We start from the raw sequence: 18,151 nt of genomic DNA on the forward strand, positions 1-18,151 counted from the left end.
CTGAAACCATTCCCCAAAACAGGAACATTTTACATTTGGCTAGAAATTCAGAAAAATGTCCTCCTGTGTGCTACCTATATCCCCCCACTAGAATCCCCATACTTTAATGAAGACAGCTTCTCCATTCTGGAGGGGGAAATCAATCATTTCCAGGCCCTGGGACATGTACTAGTCTGTGGCGACCTAAATGCCAGAACCGGACAAGAACCTGACACCCTCAGCACACAGGGGGACAAACACCTGCCTGGAGGTGACAGCATTCCCTCCCCCATATGCCCCCCTAGACACAACTACTACAACATAACCAACAAAAACGGGTCACAACTCCTGTAGCTCTGTCGCACGCTGGGTATGTACATTGTCAATGGTAGGCTTCGAGGGGACTCCTATGGTAGGTACACCTATAGCTCATCTCTTGGCAGTAGTACTGTAGACTACTTTATCACTAACCTCAACCCAGAGTCTCTCAGAGCGTTCACAGTCAGCCCACTGACACCCCTATCAGAAAACAGCAAGATCACAGTCTACTTGAACAGAGCAATTCTCAATCATGAGGCATCAAAGCCAAAGGAACTGAATAATATTAAGAAACGCTATAGATGGAAGGAAAGTAGTGTGGAAACCTACCAAAAAACAATTAGACAACAACAAATTCAATCCCTTTTAGACAACTTCCTGGACAAAACGTTCCACCATAATAGTGAAGGTGTAAACTTGTCAGTAGAAAACTTAAACAGTATATTTGACCTCTCAGCTTCCCTATTAAATCTGAAAAGGTCAAACAGAAAACCTAAGAAAATTAACAACACTGACAAATGGATTGATGAATTTGAGAAACCTATCCAACCTAAAACATAGTGACCCAGAAAACCTGAGTCCACACCTTCACTATGGTGAATCACTAAAACAATACAGAAATGCACTATGGGAAAAGAAGGAACAGCACATCTGAAATCAGCTCAGTGTAATTGAAGAATCCATAGACTCTAACCACTTTTGTGAAAATTGGAAAACACTAAACAAACAACAACACGAAGAGTTATCTATCCAGTACAGAGATGTATGGGTAAACCACTTCTCCAATCTTTTTGGCCCTATAACAAAGAACAAACAGCAAAAACATATACATGATCAAATACAAATCTTAGAATCAACTATTAAAGACTACCAGAACCCACTGGATTCTCCAATTACGTTGAATGAACTACAGGACAAAATACAAACCCTCCAACCCAAAAAGGCCTGTGGTGTTGATGGAATCATCAATGCAATGATCAAATATACAGTCAACAAATTCCAATTGGCTATACTTAAACTCTAACGTCATCCTTAGCTCTGGCATCTTCCCCAATATTTGGATCCAAGGCCTGATCACCCCAATCCACAAAAGTGGAGACAAATGTGACCCCAATAACTACCGTGGGATATGTGTCAACAGCAACCTTGGGAAAATCCTCTGCATTATCATTAACAGCAGACTTGTACATTTGCTCAGTGAAAACAATGTACTGAGCAAATGTAAAATTGGCTTTTTACCAAATTACCATACGACAGATCACATATTCACCCTGCACACCCTAATTGACAAACAAACAAACCAAAACAAAGGCAAAGTCTTCTCATGCTTTGTTGATTTCAAAAAAGCCTTTGACTCAATTTGGCATGAGGGTCTGCTATACAAATTGATGGAAAGTGGTGTTGGGGGAAAAACATACAACATTATAAAACCCATGTACACAAACAGCAAGTGTGCGGTTAAAATTGGCAAAAAACAAACATTTCTTTCCACATGGCTTTGGGGTGAGACAGGGATGCAGCTTAAGCCCCACCCTCTTCAACATATATATCAACGAATTGGCGAGGGCACTAGAACAGTCTGCAGCACCCGGCCTCACCCTACTAGAATCTGAAATCAAATGTCTTCTGTTTGCTGATGATCTGGTGCCAGGACCACAAATAAAATTCCATGTAGGCACCGTTGCCATAGAGCACACAAAAAATTATACATACCTTGGCCTAAACATTAGGCGCCACAGGTAACTTCCACAAAGCTGTGAACGAGCTGAGAGACAAGGCAAAATGGGCCTTCTATGCCATCAAAAGGAACATCAAATTCAACATACCAATTAGGATCTGGCTAAAAATACTTGAATCAGTTATAGAACCCAATGCCCTTTGTGGTTGTGAGGTCTGAGGTCAGCTCACCAACCAAGAATTCACAAAATGGGACAAACACCAAATTGAGACTCTGCATGCAGAATTGTGCAAAAATATCCTCTGTGTACAATGTAGAACACCAAATAATGCATGCAGAGCAGAATTAGGCCGACACCCGCTAATTATCAAAATTCAGAAAAGAGACATTAAATTCTACAACCACCTAAAAGGAAGTGATTCCCAAACCTTCCATAACAAAGCCATCACCTACAGAGAGATTAACCTGGAGAATAGTCCCCTAAGCAAGCTGATCCTGGGGCTCTGTTCACAAACAGACCCCACAGAGCCCCAGGACAGCAACACAATTAGACCCAACCAAATCATGCAAAAACAAAAAGATAATTACTTGACACATTGGAAAGAATTAACAAAAAAACTGACAAAACTAGAATGCTATTTGGCCCTAAACAGAGAGTACACAGTGGCAGAATATCTGACCACTGTGACTGACCAAACTTAAGAAAAGCTTTGACTATGTACAGACTTAGTGAGCATAGCCTTGCTATTGAGAAAGGTCGCCATAGCAAAACCTAGCTCTCAAGAGAAGACAGGCTATGTGCACACTGCCCACAAAATGAGGTGGAAACTGAGCTGCACTTCCTAACCTCCTGCCAAATGTATGACCATATTAGAGACACATATTTCCATCAGATTACACAGATCCACAAAGAATTCAAAAACAAACCCAATTTTGATAAACTCCCATATCTACTGGGTGAAATACCACAGTGTGCCATCACAGCAGCAATATTTGTGACCTGTTGCCACAAGGGCAACCAGTGAAGAACAAACCCCATATTTATGTTTATTTTCCCTTTTGTACTAAAACGATTTGCACATCGTTACAACACTGTATATAGACATACTATGACATTTGAAATGTCTTTATTCTTTTGCAACTTCTGTGAGTATAATGTTTACTGTACATTTTTATTGTTTATTTTATTTTGTTTATTATCGATTTCACTTGCTTTGGCAATGTAAACATATGTATCTCATGCCAATAAAGCCCCTTAAATTGAAACAGTCAAATCTGGGTTTGGCCGATGCCAGGAGAACGCTACCTGCCACAATGCATAGTGCCAACTGGAAAGTTTGGTGGAGGAGGAATAATGGTCTGTGGATGTTTTTCATGGTTCGGGCTAGGCCCCTTAGTTCCAGTGAAGGGAAATCTTAACACTACAGCATACAATTACATTCTAGACTATTCTGTGCTTCCAACTTTGTGGCAACAGTTTGGGGAAGGCTCTTTCCTGTTCCAGCATGACAATACCCGATTGCACAAAGTGAGGTTCATACAGAAATGGTTTGTTGAGATCAGTGTGGAAGAACTTGACTGGCCTGCACAGAGCCCTGACTTTACACCTATCGGACACCTTTGAGATGAATTGGAACGTCGACTGCGAGCCAGGCCTAATCGCCCAAGATCAGTGCCCGACTTCACTAACACTCTTGAGGCTGAATGGAAGCAAGTCCCAGCAGCAATGTTCCAAGTGGAAATCCTTCCCAGAAGACTGGAAGCTGCTATTACAGCAAAGGGGGACCAACTCCATATTAATGCCCATGATTTTGGAATGAGATATTGGACAAGCAGGTGTCCACATACTTTTGGTCATGTAGTGTATCACAATGGCTCATCTTGTGGTATGAAAAGTTATTTTTTCCCATACCAAACATGTTTGATTTGATTCACATAATATGCTGTCTGGTAAGAAAGTGTTGAAAGGGGAAAATAATATAATTTAAGTATTTATCATAAAGAGCAAGTAATGAGGCTCTGCAGAAAGTACTAGAATGACTATTTGGGGCCTGCAGGGGGAGACAATATCCAGTGATTGGGCATTTTGTGAGGGTTACGAAAGGTGATATGAGGTACTCTAGGGATCCTTCGATCTCTCACAGAAAATGGTTTATGTTAAAAAAAAATCTAAAATAAGAAAAATGTGGGTAATAAGAAAAATGTGGGTATGGTAATATCTAGAGGGTAGGCCTGCAGTGTAGCCTAATAAGCTAACAGTTACAACAGTACTATAACACCTCTAAAACTGAACAGTAGTTAGTTACACTGTACCCTGTGTGTTTACTAGTATAGACTACACCTCAAACAGTTCATCCAGATAGGATTTATACTTTTTCTTGTGAAGTAGCCTAGCCTAAAGATTTAGGCTGATTGTTGCTATGATAAAACTGTTATTCGTGCAGTACCATAGCGCAATTCATAAACGTAGCAACTTTACAATTGTGTCTAATGACACGGCAAATATGATAAGAACTCAGTGAGATGTTATGACCATTAACTTCATAGCAGAGGGGGAGGAGTTAGTGTGTGTGTGTGTGTGTGTGTGTGTGTGTGAGGGGGGTCATTACAGAAAATGTGTCCCTGACTGAAGTAGTCCAATTTCCGCCCCACCGCCGCCCGTAACATCTACCAAAGGACGCGTTTAATGGGACTCAAACCTTCATTTTCAACTCTTACGTGACTGTCACATTCCATCTGGACTCCGCAAGCCGCCCATGGTAATTGTATTATATGACTGAGGATTTTGCACAAACTGCAAGCTAGTGCGCGTTAGTAGTGTCCCACCAAAGATAACGACAAAGATGGATGTGCACTTTTCCATGAGTAGTTTCTTGTCCATTGTCCTTCAAGCGCTCTTGTCTTCTTCACATGGTTCGTTGGAGCCCTACGACCTTTTATACAACAATGCCGTCGACGCCTTTTACAGAAGCGACTATAAAGATGTTGTGCGGTACATGGAGGGAGCGCTCAGCAGCTACGCAGTGGTCCGCCAGACTAAAGTCCGATGTCGACTGAGGTGCCAGGACCAGCACCCGTTTGATTCTGTTACCATGGACCTGCAGTTCTTTGACGTGGTTCTCCGAAGATCAAATTGTCAAAACGAGTGCGTTGAAGAGAAGGTTGGCACCCAGTCCATGCACAAAGTCAGCGAGGATGTCAACCAGGATTTCCAGAGACGAATCCCGTACAACTATCTTCAGTTGGCGTATCAGAAGGTAAGATGCTTTTTTTTGTATGTCTGACAATCAACGTTTGATAGGAAAGTTCTGGATATGAGTCACCCACCTGTATTAGGCTACCGCGTATCATTCGGTGACCTGCCTACAAAGGCTACTGCAATAAAGTCGTGCGCAGCTGGATTTTCACAGCTGTTGCTGCTGCTGAGCAACGTGAAGCCGTCGGTGTTGCTGTTTCTGGGGCGACGCAAGAAAATATAAAACGTCTCTGATATAGCCTACCTACTGTATCAGTTTTGCAAAAATAATTTTTGGGGGACTCGAGTGAAACTTTGTTTCCGTTTTTCCAGGCGTGTTTTCTTTCCCAGCCCTGTTATTAGCCTATTTATAGCCCTAACACAAAGGGCTATTGTAGGCAGAGTGATAAGCAGCTTTTGTCGTTCTATTTCTGTGCGTTTTAGTTCTGCGATATGTTGTGTGTCTATTGCAATATAGAGCTGTGTGAAAAGGAAGCAATCTCCCGAGTTGTGTGCGCAGGTTCGATGCTGAGGGGGGGGGATTTCCATCACTCACGTGAAGTGTGGTCACAAAACGTTCTATCTTTATGATTTAACGCTAACACGACGTGAACACACTCGGTACATCAATACCAGTGACATGCGGTGAAGTCTGATGCCGCGCTCAAAACAACTGGGAACTCGGGAATCTCTGACTTCAGTGCGTCCAAGACAACTGGTAACTCAACAAAAATAAAATAAACGAGCTATGACTGAGAAAATTAGTTTTGAAAGGTCATCTAACCCGGAATTGCAAATCGGAAACTCTGGCACCTTTCTAGAACTCCGACTTTCTGACTTGAAGATCACCGACGTCATGATTTGACCTCGTAATTTTCCAAGTTCCCAGTTGTCTTGAAACTACCATGGAGGTCAGTCCTTCCGACGACACCACTGAGATTGAAATGATCATGCTATTTTCTGGCCCTTCCTTTGAAGTAGGTCCTTAAACTCAGGTCTTGGTCTTTCATCACTTATCACCCCGTTACGCTAGAAAATCACACGTTTAAAACGGTTTCAGATGCAATATGTTAGCCACCCTGATAGGTTTACTTTTAGTTCGCAGTAAAACGGGTGTACAGCCAAAAGGCAGATTACGTGTGACGTCCGTTGGTAGGTGAGAACACTGCCTTTCGCATTTATTATTTGAGCGCAATGAAAATGAATGGGACATATTGGGCGTTTTAGTGGATCACTTTGTCAAGTCACCGCCTTTCGAAATGAGTTGCATTATAGGGATTCAAATGTTCGACTAGGGCCTACATGTCACATGAACTTTACAACAACCATGTGATCAAAGGTCATGAAGTTTAAACTGCAGTCGACTGCAATTTCCTACAGTTGCTCCTCACCATCTGCAACTTGTAGCCATCACCTGCATTGCCAACCAATCATTAGTGTTTTTGTTTGACCCACGCGAACTTGACTGAAAGAGGAAGCAACTTTGCCTCGATGCTATGTAGTGTACAAAAGTATTATTGATTTTAAAAAAAATGTATTGATGTATATTTCATGAGTTATTTTTCAATAATTATCACGGGGTAGGCAGGCCGCATGTCACTGAACACTCTACACACATCGCAGGCTATGGAATTGCACTATTTAGTATTAGCCCCTCTACCAGTCTCTGCCTGCACTCATTCATAAAGTTTTCCAGACATGACTCTGCCATTGAAGCGAAACAGGTACACACATCTGTGCACTTGTTTTCCGTTTTAGAGAATTGTATGCGTTTTTACAGCCTGATGGTTTGCTGTGCCATGCCAACTGCTGGCAGCAACTGCTGAAGTCTGTTTTTGCTTCGGTTGCCAGTTACTAGTTGATTTCCAGCCCATTCCACAGAATCTAATGGTACCTGATTGCAGGGTGCTTCTCAAACCCAGATCTGCAGCACTTTGTATGACATTGGACTGTCTAAAAACACGTGCATACGCCAAACAACATCACAGAGCTGGTGAATGATTGTGATCTCCCCCGTAATTAGGCACCAACAACATCAAATACAGCATCTTGTGGTCAGTTGATTGTGAAATAATGCAGAAATACCCACAAGTAAACAGAATCATCATCACTGCCCCAAATTGTCTCGAATAGCTTAGGCCCTATAGCCGACATTCACACTGAGATCAACTCTTTCCTCGGAGCTCTTAGATTTTACTGTGCTGCTGGCAGATGGGTGTGGGAACAATGAGAATGTCTATTTGAATTGTAGAAGAAATATCCTTTTCTTTTTTATAGACTCAAGTGCCCAGTTAATCGTTCACATACCCTATTGGCAGTAATCGGGGCGACCCGACCAAATTAACATAGAATTCTGAGTTATAGATCTATCATTCCCATTGAAAGCAAGTCTAAGAAGCAGTATATCTTTTCTATATGCGCTGTTTCTATGTTTCCCATTATTTCTTTTAATTTTTGCGTATTTTACCCCAGCTTAAAACAGCTGGAAATTCAATATTTTTGGTTATTGAAAATATATTTCACGGCCTCCCTAGTGGCGCAGTGGTCTACGGCACTGCATTGCAGTGCTTGAGGTGTCAGTGCATACCCAGGTTCGATCCCAGTCTGTGTCATGACCTGGAGTCCCATAGGGCGGTGCACAATTGGCCCAGCGTTGTCTGGGTTAGGGGAGAGTTTGGCCCGGGGGGCTCTCTACTTGGCTCATTGTGCTCTAGTGACTCCTTGTGGCAGGCAGGGTGCCTGCAGGTTGACTTCAGTTGTCAGTTGAATGGTGTTTCCACCGACACATTGGTGCAGCTGGCTTCTGGGTTAAGCAGGTGCATGTTAAGAAGCGCGGTTAGATGGGTCATGTTTCGGGGGACGCATGACTCAACCTTCGCCGAGCCCGTTGGGGAGTTGCAGCGATGAGATCGCAATTGGATATCATGAAATTGTGGAGAAAAAGGGGAGGTAAAAAAGAATACATTTATATATATATTTCACAGCGGTTTAGGTGGTATAATGATTCTCTACACTATGCATTGCTTGTTTTGTCACATAAACTGAAATTAGGCGAAATATTTGAATTTTTGCAACCAGCTAATGGCAAAGTGATTTCTGCATGTTGAAGCTTTAAGGTCTATAATAATAGGGGTTAATTTAGGGCATGTAATTCACAATTGCATGTGTTTGGCTTTAGAGGGACAATTCTGTAGTTTCTTCCTAATTAATGCACGCATTGAGACATCCAAGTCCCATTAATCCTTTACACGAACTAAATGTGTAATTGAGATGCTATCAGAAGCCCCTGATGTCCCTGAACTTTGAACTCAGGATGGGCATTGCGGCTCATCAAAGAGCCTAGTGGACACCTGGCTACACTTCCCCAACTGCCTACAGATGTATTCGTCTGCCGCTGTGTGAGTCATGAGGGATCCAATGCCAACTCGCTGACACAGGTCCCCCGTCTTAGAAGTGGTGGGGAAGTCACTGTCTACAGGCAAAGGTGGTTCTGGTTCCCTCTTTTTGGATTGGCCCAATGCTTTATAGACTGGGGGTGCTGCAGCCCATAAAATAACAATGTACAAGTCTAGACATTTGGGACAGACACAGGCAAGACCTTGGCCCAGCCCTATAAATATTACTCATCTGTGCTGCAAAGTGGAAATTATTTTACCACCATCTGCACAACAGAGTATGGTGGCATTATATTGTGATATTTTCAAACAGAATAATAAGCAAAAGAAAAAGGCGTTAACTAATACCGCCGTGGCTGTTTAATAGATTTCCTCCTCCGTGTCTCTGCATGTCTCCCAGCATGTTGATGTCTTTATGAACTGACTAACATGGCAGCACATCAAGGCCTAGAGGTCCTGTGTTGACCTCACAACAGGTAGAGGGGGAGATCTGAGGCATTCCTATTGGTTGGCTTAATACGACTATATTAGTAAGAGCAGGCTCTGTGAATGTGTGTCGGTGTGCATCGAGGTGGGGGCGCGTACTGGTGATTGTGAAAATAAACAACATTCCTCCACTATTTAACATTCTACCTCTGGACCCAGCCTCTGGCATAATGACCCCTTTCGGCTTGGCAGAGGGGCCCATAGACACCAACACAGACACCAACTGTTCTGCCCTATTAAGGCTGGTACGTGTGTCCCCAATTCGCCCGTCATTTAGCTGGGCAATTTTTTTTTCTCCTTTTGTGGCCTGTTTGCTTTGCTAAAAGGAGAGACGCTACGCTTGTGCATGAGGTAAAGGGAGACTCTTGTATGGCCCGTGGGCCTGACCCAGGTAGACTGCAGTAGTACCTGGTGGTTGGCCAGAGCTGGCTCCACAGCCTAAAGCCACAGCAGGATCAAAGGCCCTCAGCAGCCCCTGGACTCCCAGGACCTGGTCTCACTGGCCCCAGGGCTCGATGCTATTCTAGTTTTTTTTCTGGATCAAAAAGGTGGTGGGCATGGCAATGGGTCGGCACGGCTGAATTTAAGAGAACATTTCAGAGGTCCTGTCATGCCAAATAGTGCCCCCCCTCTACGTCACCATGGGATTGGATAAACTATTAGTGTCCGTTGCCATATCAACAGTGTGATGACCTAGTGATTCACATTTTGGAGATCATTATAGCCTAAATGACGTTCTTTTCATCATCGCTATGCAAACAAGGCTGGTTTCCAGGGCAATTTCGGTGTTTAAACAAGCTTTGTTTAGCTAATAAAATGAAAACATTCATTTGAACTACTTGTGGGTACCTTGTTAACATGACAACATGAAATCCATGTCTTAAACGTTGCTACGTTTCGGGAAATGTTAAAGAAAACGTGTGATCTGCTCGACACATTAAAGTTACTTACCTTACAGATCAGGAAGACATGCTAATTTACACTCCATTCATATGCAAATCCATTTGATTCCTACACTGCCTTGTCTGGCTATCATGTTTTTACTTTAACCTGCCCTTCCCTTATCTACGCTGAAATAATATCATTTCAGTAGTCCTGTTATGATAAAAAAATATATATATATCTCTCTCGCATAGCTCATTAGTACACCCTGGTGGTTGAATATATATGTATCTATTGTAGGTCCTAGGATACAACAATGAATAATGCCAGTAAAGCCCCTTGAATTGAATTGAATTGAATAATGTGGAATTTATAAATACCATCAAAGGATACCTTACAATAATGAACACCTTGTGAAACAGCTGTGAAAACCAACCTGGCAATATTTAAGATTTTAATACATAAACTTTGATCGTTTTTGGTACAATTGTGCCGTTCATTTATTTTCACAGTTTTTCACATGGCGATCATAGACTAAAATACTGAATTCTGGTGTGTGGAATATAGAGGAGGTGGTTGCTGTGCGGGTGGAAGGTTCTGCCTGTCACTTGTTTTCAACAGGCAGCCAGTCTCAGAAGGGGGACGTGAAGAGGGAGACTGCAAAGTCCAGGCACTGCTGCTCTCTTTGTTCTGAGTGTTTGCAGTGCTTGTGTTTTTAGTTCATCTGTGTATCTCACATATTATGAGCCCAGTATGATGGAGCAAGAAAACCTTCTTAGCAGATAATGACAACAACAGTAGCTGTAGAGGATGTAATGAAAAGTTGGAGGGTGGTTGGGAATGGAGGACATCAGGTGGATCCACGTCTGAGTGTTGGGCAGAACCCCGAGGTCCTGGAGAACAGGAGCAGAGTTAGTAGTTTAAGTTTACAAAGAAAGCGTTTCAATCCCGAACATTTGACTGGCGCACTGTTTAAAAAAAATGCTTAGGCGGCCCGTCCAAGGATTTCGATGGCAGAACAATCCCTGTAATCGCCAACCCATCTGGGGGAGGGCCACTGGTCGACCATTCTGAGGGGAGTTTGAACTGCTGTGAACCAGAGATCCTAACCACAGTGAGGCCAGTGGGGCCCTGTCGGAGCCGTTTGTGATGGAAGTGAAATGTAATTAAATAATAACAGGGTTGCCTCTCTTTAAATACTTATTTCCCTTGTTGTGAAGTTTGTTTGTGGCTAGATTAGTTACTGCTAAAAGTATTTACCATGTATTGCCAATTAACTGAAACATATTTGAAGAGACAAAGGAACAATTCAATTTGATCACTTGAACAGCTGTATTTTTTGGGGATACGACTGGGGCAAGAAGTTATATATGGCTTTGACTAGGGCCAGATGGCACAGCGTTTTGATTTATAATGAATTAATTTATTACTTGACATATGAGGATAATCCGCCTTCACAAATTCCGTCTGTCCACCATATGACACATTGGACTGCACGTCGCTCTGTATCTCATTGTGGACGAACTGATTTCCCATTGTTGCTTTGTTTTGGAAACTTTCCCCCTTCTCCCAGCGTGATTTTATGAATCCTGCTGTTCTTGTTCCCTGCTCTCTCTGTCCGGAATGCCTCGTATATTACAAGTCTATCTCAAGACTCTACATCAGCGTTCCCCAAACTCGGTCCTGGGGACCCCAGGGGGTGCACGTTTTGGTTTTTGCCCTAACACCACACAGCTGATTCAAATGATCAAAGCTTGACGATTTGTTGATTATTTGAATCAGCTGTGTAGTGCTAGGGCCAAAACCAAAACGTGCACCCCCTGGGGTCCTGAGAACTGAGTTTGGGAAACCCTGCCACATCATGAGGACTCTAGGTCTTGTGTTTTCCACTGTGAATAACTTGATGATTTGATATCCACTCAGCAGGCTACTTGTTGTTTGTTCAGCTCCAACTGTCTCCAGCGTAGATCTCCTCTGAGATTATGATTTGGACGGGGCTTCTGTTTAACTGAAAATCCCTGCCTTGATCAGAGTGGATCTGTGTAAGGGAGTTTAGGTATGGAGGGATAGGGGAGGTTCGTGACCCTAACTGATTACAAGCTCTCCTTTTACACTACGCAACCGTGTATTGATCATCTGTCTCATCCAAAGCGCTGTCATCACGCTGATACAGTTAGCTAACCAGCCAACAAGGGCAGGAGAAGGAGGAGATGTCTGTTTCTAGGAATGCTGGAGTTTGAAGCTGGGTTTTTTTTTAGAGTGGAAAAAGGTTCTCGCTCTCCGTGACGTTTCTATTACTCATAATACTCCAGCACAGTATGTGTCTGGCATGGGGGGGGGCGTAGATCCTGTTATTGTCGTCTGTTACTGATAGTGGAGGATTGAAGAGCTGAGAAGGAGGAAGGGGTCGAGGGGATGAATATTATTTACACCAAACAGAGATCCAGAGTCAGGGTGACTCCAGGATAGAGAGCAAATATGTCCTCGATTTTTTTCCTCTGGAACCTTTCAATAAGGGATATTACTCACTGATGAAGGATAGGACCTAGGATAAAGGATAGAGGCTTAGGATAGAGACAGGGAATATGGTGAGAGGCCCAGAACAAAACCTTCTCCATCTTCCTGTGTTTTGAGGGCCAGCTCTAGCCTACTGATTAAGGACCTGGAGAGATAGATGTCATGTGGAACAGTGATGCAAGCCTTGCACAATTCTGATAACTTTCCTAAAATTCCCAGGTTTTAAGTAATCCAAGTTGGAGACATGGGAATTTATGGAAAGTTGCTGGAATTTTGTCACTCTATGCAAGGCTAAAGACAGGGCTTTCTTCCCAAGTCTTTCTGGAAAGGGTTTCACCTCGGAGAGAGCTGGTCTTTTAGTGTTGTTTCTCATCTCTTTGCGACCATTCTTCATTTGTACACGAATGACATGTTTTAGAAAAGTTTCTCAACGTACTCTGCCGTGTTGCTTTCGTGAAACCTTTCGCAGAGTCGATAAAACTCTCCTTACGGTGCACCTTCGTTTCTGCTCATGTGTCAATCCTGAATCCTCCCCTGGTTGACTCTGAAGCATGCTATAACTAACTTCCTGCACTCTGCCCACGGTGAGCGTGGCTGGGCCTAGACAGAGTGGCACTCGGCTCTGCCAAAGACCTTCTGCATGACTACCTCTGAGCGGATAACAGCACAGCAGGAATGTGGGTGAACTTTCTCTAATGGACTGTACTGTATTGCTGCATTACATTAATGCTGTCTACCTTGTTAACGATCAGAAGGCTAGGGGAAAGGAGGGAGGATGCTGAGAACGGCTTCCTAGAAGACTGCAGTGTTTGCAAGGGGAGATGAGGACTCTGGAGAGCGAAGAAAGAGAAAGACCTGGCCAGGAAGTGACATTGTCAAGTGTTGACACAGTGTAAAGCCGTAATCAATCGACAGAGAGAAATTGCCCGTGCTCCTGTTTCTGAATCAGTTTGAGCGCAGGGCTCAGGGGTTGGCATTGACTGTGTACTGTGTACTGTGTACTGTGTGAGTATGGGGTGTGAATTATCGTGTGGCCTGTGAGGGGATGAACCCTTGGGTGTCTCCTTGGGAAGGATCCTGCCTGTGGAAAAAGGGGTAGTGTCTTGCCAGGCCCAGAATCTGTTAGGCTTGATTAATGACTATGTGCTGCTGAAGTTTTGGATCAGCAAACTTGTGGGACCCTCCACCTTCTCAGTTTTGAATGATCTGCTTTTGTCCCCTGTCAGTATAGCAGAATGCCTGGCTCTTTTGAATGACCAGAGGAAAAACCATGATAGTGTGGGTGTGTGGTGTGCACATGCAAGCATGTTGTCTGTGTATGTTTATCTATGTGGGTCTATGTGCATGTCCACACAAAAAAAACAGGAAAGTGAAACTTTGACAGCTTTGAGGATGAACTGCTGTCAGGTGTGTGAGGCCAGAGAGAACATCCATAGAGACCAAAGGGACATTTGTCTATGAACTGACAATTTGCTGCAAATCCCACAGAGCTATGCTATGGGTCTAGAGGGAGATATCTGTGTTGGGGTTGGGGAGGAGGGGGATGATGATGAGGGGAAAGACAAACTGTGGTGGACTTATTCCTGGGTCTTCCTGGGTGTGTCGCACCATCTGGTCTTTCACATTGGGGAGAAATGGGAAGGGGGTAATGTACACTAAGGGCAGGACAGAATTGGTCACCACAGGTTTGGTTTTTTGACTGAGGTGATATTGTCCGCAGTCAGCCACTGGCTGATGATGTGTTCTTATTTTCTTGAATGGTTCTCTGTCTTAAGAAAGAGTCAGTTTTAGCATGGACAAAGTCCTTGTTTGAGAAGTTTCCACATGGAAAGGGACATTTTCCTCAGGTACTTTTTCCACCCTACGCTGTGAATGTTTACACGGTGTGTTCAATAAAGACATGAAAACGTATAATTGTTTGTGTGTTATTAGTTTAAGCAGACTGTGTTTGTCTGGTGTTGTGACTTAGATGAAGATCAGATCAAATTCTATGACCAATTTATGCAGAAATCCAGGTAATTCCAAAAGGTTCACATACTTTTTCTTGCCACTGTATGTCGGCCTATACCGTAACTCATTCTGCCTGACCATGTGCTATACATTCATCTAGGCTCTCATATTGCTTCCCTGGAAGTTCTGAAGAGCTGGGCCTTTATTTATAACTGTTGCATAAATGTAACACTAAATATATGCGTGTGCCACTCCTGAAAAGACTGCGCACACACAAAACTATTGAGATTTATAAACTTACCGCACACCATACGCATGTTTCCCATTACATATCTGACTTGTCCTGGAACTGTGCGCACGTGAACAAGCGTTATAACTCCACCTAAAAAAAAACTCCCATCATTCACCTTTTATGGTGACAATCAATGTTCACACGGTTTTTTTCGGCACTGAGCAAATTTTTGGTCCGCTGAGCGCGAACTTGAACGTTGTGAAAATGAAGTGCAACTTCCGGCACAGAACACTGAGGCTGAATCCGCTTTAAGTTACAGTTTTAACAGTGGCCATGTAGGCTACTGTGGCTACTTGATCATAATGTAGGTCTACCAGAGTGTCCTACCATCAAAAACAATGGAGAAAAATGCATCCCATAACCTTTTAACATGAAAATAGCTGTTCTATCATTCAGCCTACTGTAGCAGAAAATGTGTGGTGTTCAATGTAGACCTACATTCCATGAGACTTTTGGGGGGAAAAAAACATGCAGGGCTTGACATTAACCTGTTTATCCACTTGTCCCGCAGACAAGGAGGTGACTGAACATGTTGTGTTGTTTGATGCAAGAATATATCAAAATATAACACTGCCCCTTTAAGACATAAAAAAAATGCTCTTTAACTGACTCGCTTTTCAAAGATGGCTAGAAATTAGGGCTGTCCCCCGCCCCCCAAAAAATGTGTAGAACGAGAATCGTCCTGTACTTTCGATCAATCGATTGGTCGAAATGTTGAAACTTGTTTTTCCATATATAGACAAAAAAAATAATAATAATAATTTATATGCACTGAGCTTGTCTGATGCTTTAAGCACACTGTTTGATTAAATAATGAAGACACACAAATCACTCAAGAAAGAGCCAAATGGTCATACTGTTTTTAAAAAAAACAACAGCGAGTGCTTGTGTGACTGGCGCAAGTTGTCTCATTCTCCTCCCTACTGCAGCTAAAAGGCACCACAGCACAACAAGTGTTTATTGCGCTGTCCGTGCTGAAGCTGTGACATCATTTCAGCCATTTTAGTGTCTTACTTGTTTCTGACTGAAAAGTTCAGTTACCGAAATCCCTTATATGTTAAGGAAAAACATTCCCTATTTCCTCAACCCTTTCTCTCTTTACGTGAAACATGTAAGCATCGCATGCATTTGACCAATAGGGCCTAATCTGTAGCCTATCATAATGACATCAATAAATTGGTTATAACAAATTCCGAAAACAGAAACACGTGACAGCAAAATGGATGCGGAGAACGTGAAAAAGTAACTCGAAACAGGCAGATGTTTACTGGTTGTTCAGGAGGGAAAGGGGAAGTCAGATCTGTGGAAGACATTTGATGTAGTTATGGAAACTACTGGAGATTTAAAAAATGTGATTACAATATTTCTGACCGTTTTGAACAGTGTAAGCAACACTAAATTAATAAGTGTACCAGAGAGTCTGTTTTAACAAAATAAAAAAAGATATAAAAATATATAAAGCCTTTATTACAGCAGACTAAACACAGTGGCATGCAGTAGGAAGCTCTCATCCATTTATATGCGGATGATACAGTCTTATACTCAGCTGGCCCCTCCCCGGATTTTGTGTTAAACGCTCTACAACAAAGCTTTCTTAGTCCAATAAGCTTTCTCTGCCTTTAACCTTGTACTGAACACCTCCAAAACAAAGGGCATGCGGTTTGGTAAGAAGAATGCCCCTCTCCCCACCACTGTGATTACTACCTCTGAGGGTTTAGAGTTTGAAGTAGTCACATCATACATCACATCATCATTTTGGGGCAGCAGGAAACCTAGTGGTTAAAGCATTGGGCCAGTAACCGAAAGGTTGCTGGATTGAAACCCCGAGCTGACAATGTAAACATCTGTTGTTCTGCCCCTGAACAAGGCAGTTAACCCACCTTTCCCCGGTAGGCCGTCATTGTAAATAAGAATTTGTTCTTAACTGACTTGCCTAAATAAAGGTGCAATTAAAAAAATGTATGGCTGGACGGTACACTATCCTTCTGTCAGCACATTTCAAAGCTGCAGGCTAAGGTTAAATCTAGACTTGGTTTCCTCTATCGAAATTGCTCCTCTTTCACCCCAGCTGCCAAACTAACCCTGATTCAGATGACCATCCTACCCATGCTAGATTACGGAGACATAATTTATAGATTGGCAGGTACGTAAGGGTGCTCTCGAGCGGCTAGATGTTCTTTACCATTCGCCCATCAGATTTGCCACCAATGCTTCTTATTGGACACATCACTGCACTCTACACTCTGTAAACTGGTCATCTCTGTATACCTATCGCAAGACCCACTGGTTGATGCTTATTTATAAAACCCTCTTAGGCCTCACTCTCCCTTATCTGAGATACTTACAGCAGCCCTCATCCTCCACATACAACACCCGTTCTACCAGTCACATTCTGTTAAAGGTCCTTAAAGCAAACACATCCCTGGGTTGCGCCTCTTTTCAGTTCGCTGCAGCTAGCGACTGGAACGAGCTGCAAAAAACACTCAGTTGTGGCTGCTTCGCGTGATGTATTGTGGTCTCTACCTTCTTGCCCTTTGTGCTGTCTGCGACCAATAATGTTTGTACCATGTTTTGTGGCTGCTACCATGTTGTGCTGCTGCCATGCTGTGTTGCTACCATGTAGTTGTCATGACTAAACAGGATGCTTTCTTAGGCCTACAGCTCGATGGTGGTTATACAAGACTACTATACTAAGCCTACTAATGATAACGACATTACTTATTATAATGATAACGACATTACTTATTATAAGGATAACGACATTACTTATTATTATAAGGATGATCATAATAACAATTGTAATAATAACAATAAGAAGGAAATCAAGGAAAAGGAGGGTACAGGAGTGAGAACTGCATGCATATTATGTGTGACAAACAGGTGATGTTAGATTACAATGTTATTTTTGCCTGTTTGGAGCAGTGTAAACAAACCTAAAATTAATTATAAGTAATGCCAGTCTGTTCTAACTGGGCAAAAAATAAAGCCTTTATTACAGCATAGCAAAGCTTCAAACAGCCGAATCTGTGAAATTGCTTTATCCAACATTTTGCCGTTGCATGAGGCTTTGTGCTCGCGGAATCAGTAGGCTATTAAACAAACACTCAAACAGGAAACAGATGCAGGATCGGTCTTATTTCTGTAGATATGTATGGATGATTTATAAAGCCATGCACATTTAACAGTTAGGGTATTGATTATAGACCTAATTAAGTTGGGGTTTCCTTTCTCCTCAATTTTCTTAGACAATTAGGGTAAGGCAAGGGCTGTTTCCTCATCTCTGCTGCTGCTCCCTCTGCCGCATTCTTCTCAATCCCAATATGCTGGTTGACTTTGCTATTATGCACATAGCAACATAGGGCAAGGTGCCAATTCTACGGCGCACTGAAGATTATGTTTCAGAACCGCGGACAGCGAAC

The 18,151-nt window shown here is 42.8% G+C and overlaps 1 protein-coding gene across 1 annotated transcript in view; it reads left to right on the forward strand.

Annotated features, from left to right (window-relative positions):
- Positions 1 to 4,561: 4,561 nt before the first annotated feature.
- Positions 4,562 to 18,151, forward strand: part of LOC106613518 (prolyl 3-hydroxylase 2) — a 106,132-nt gene continuing 92,542 nt past the window's right edge. The window contains exon 1 of the mRNA XM_014215861.2: positions 4,562 to 5,232. Within this exon, the coding sequence (XP_014071336.1) occupies positions 4,819 to 5,232 (414 nt within the window). The 5' untranslated portion in view covers positions 4,562 to 4,818. The remainder of the gene's footprint in view (positions 5,233 to 18,151) is intronic.

Source organism: Salmo salar, chromosome ssa10, assembly GCF_905237065.1.
Source record: "Salmo salar chromosome ssa10, Ssal_v3.1, whole genome shotgun sequence".
Lineage (NCBI taxonomy): Eukaryota > Metazoa > Chordata > Actinopteri > Salmoniformes > Salmonidae > Salmo > Salmo salar.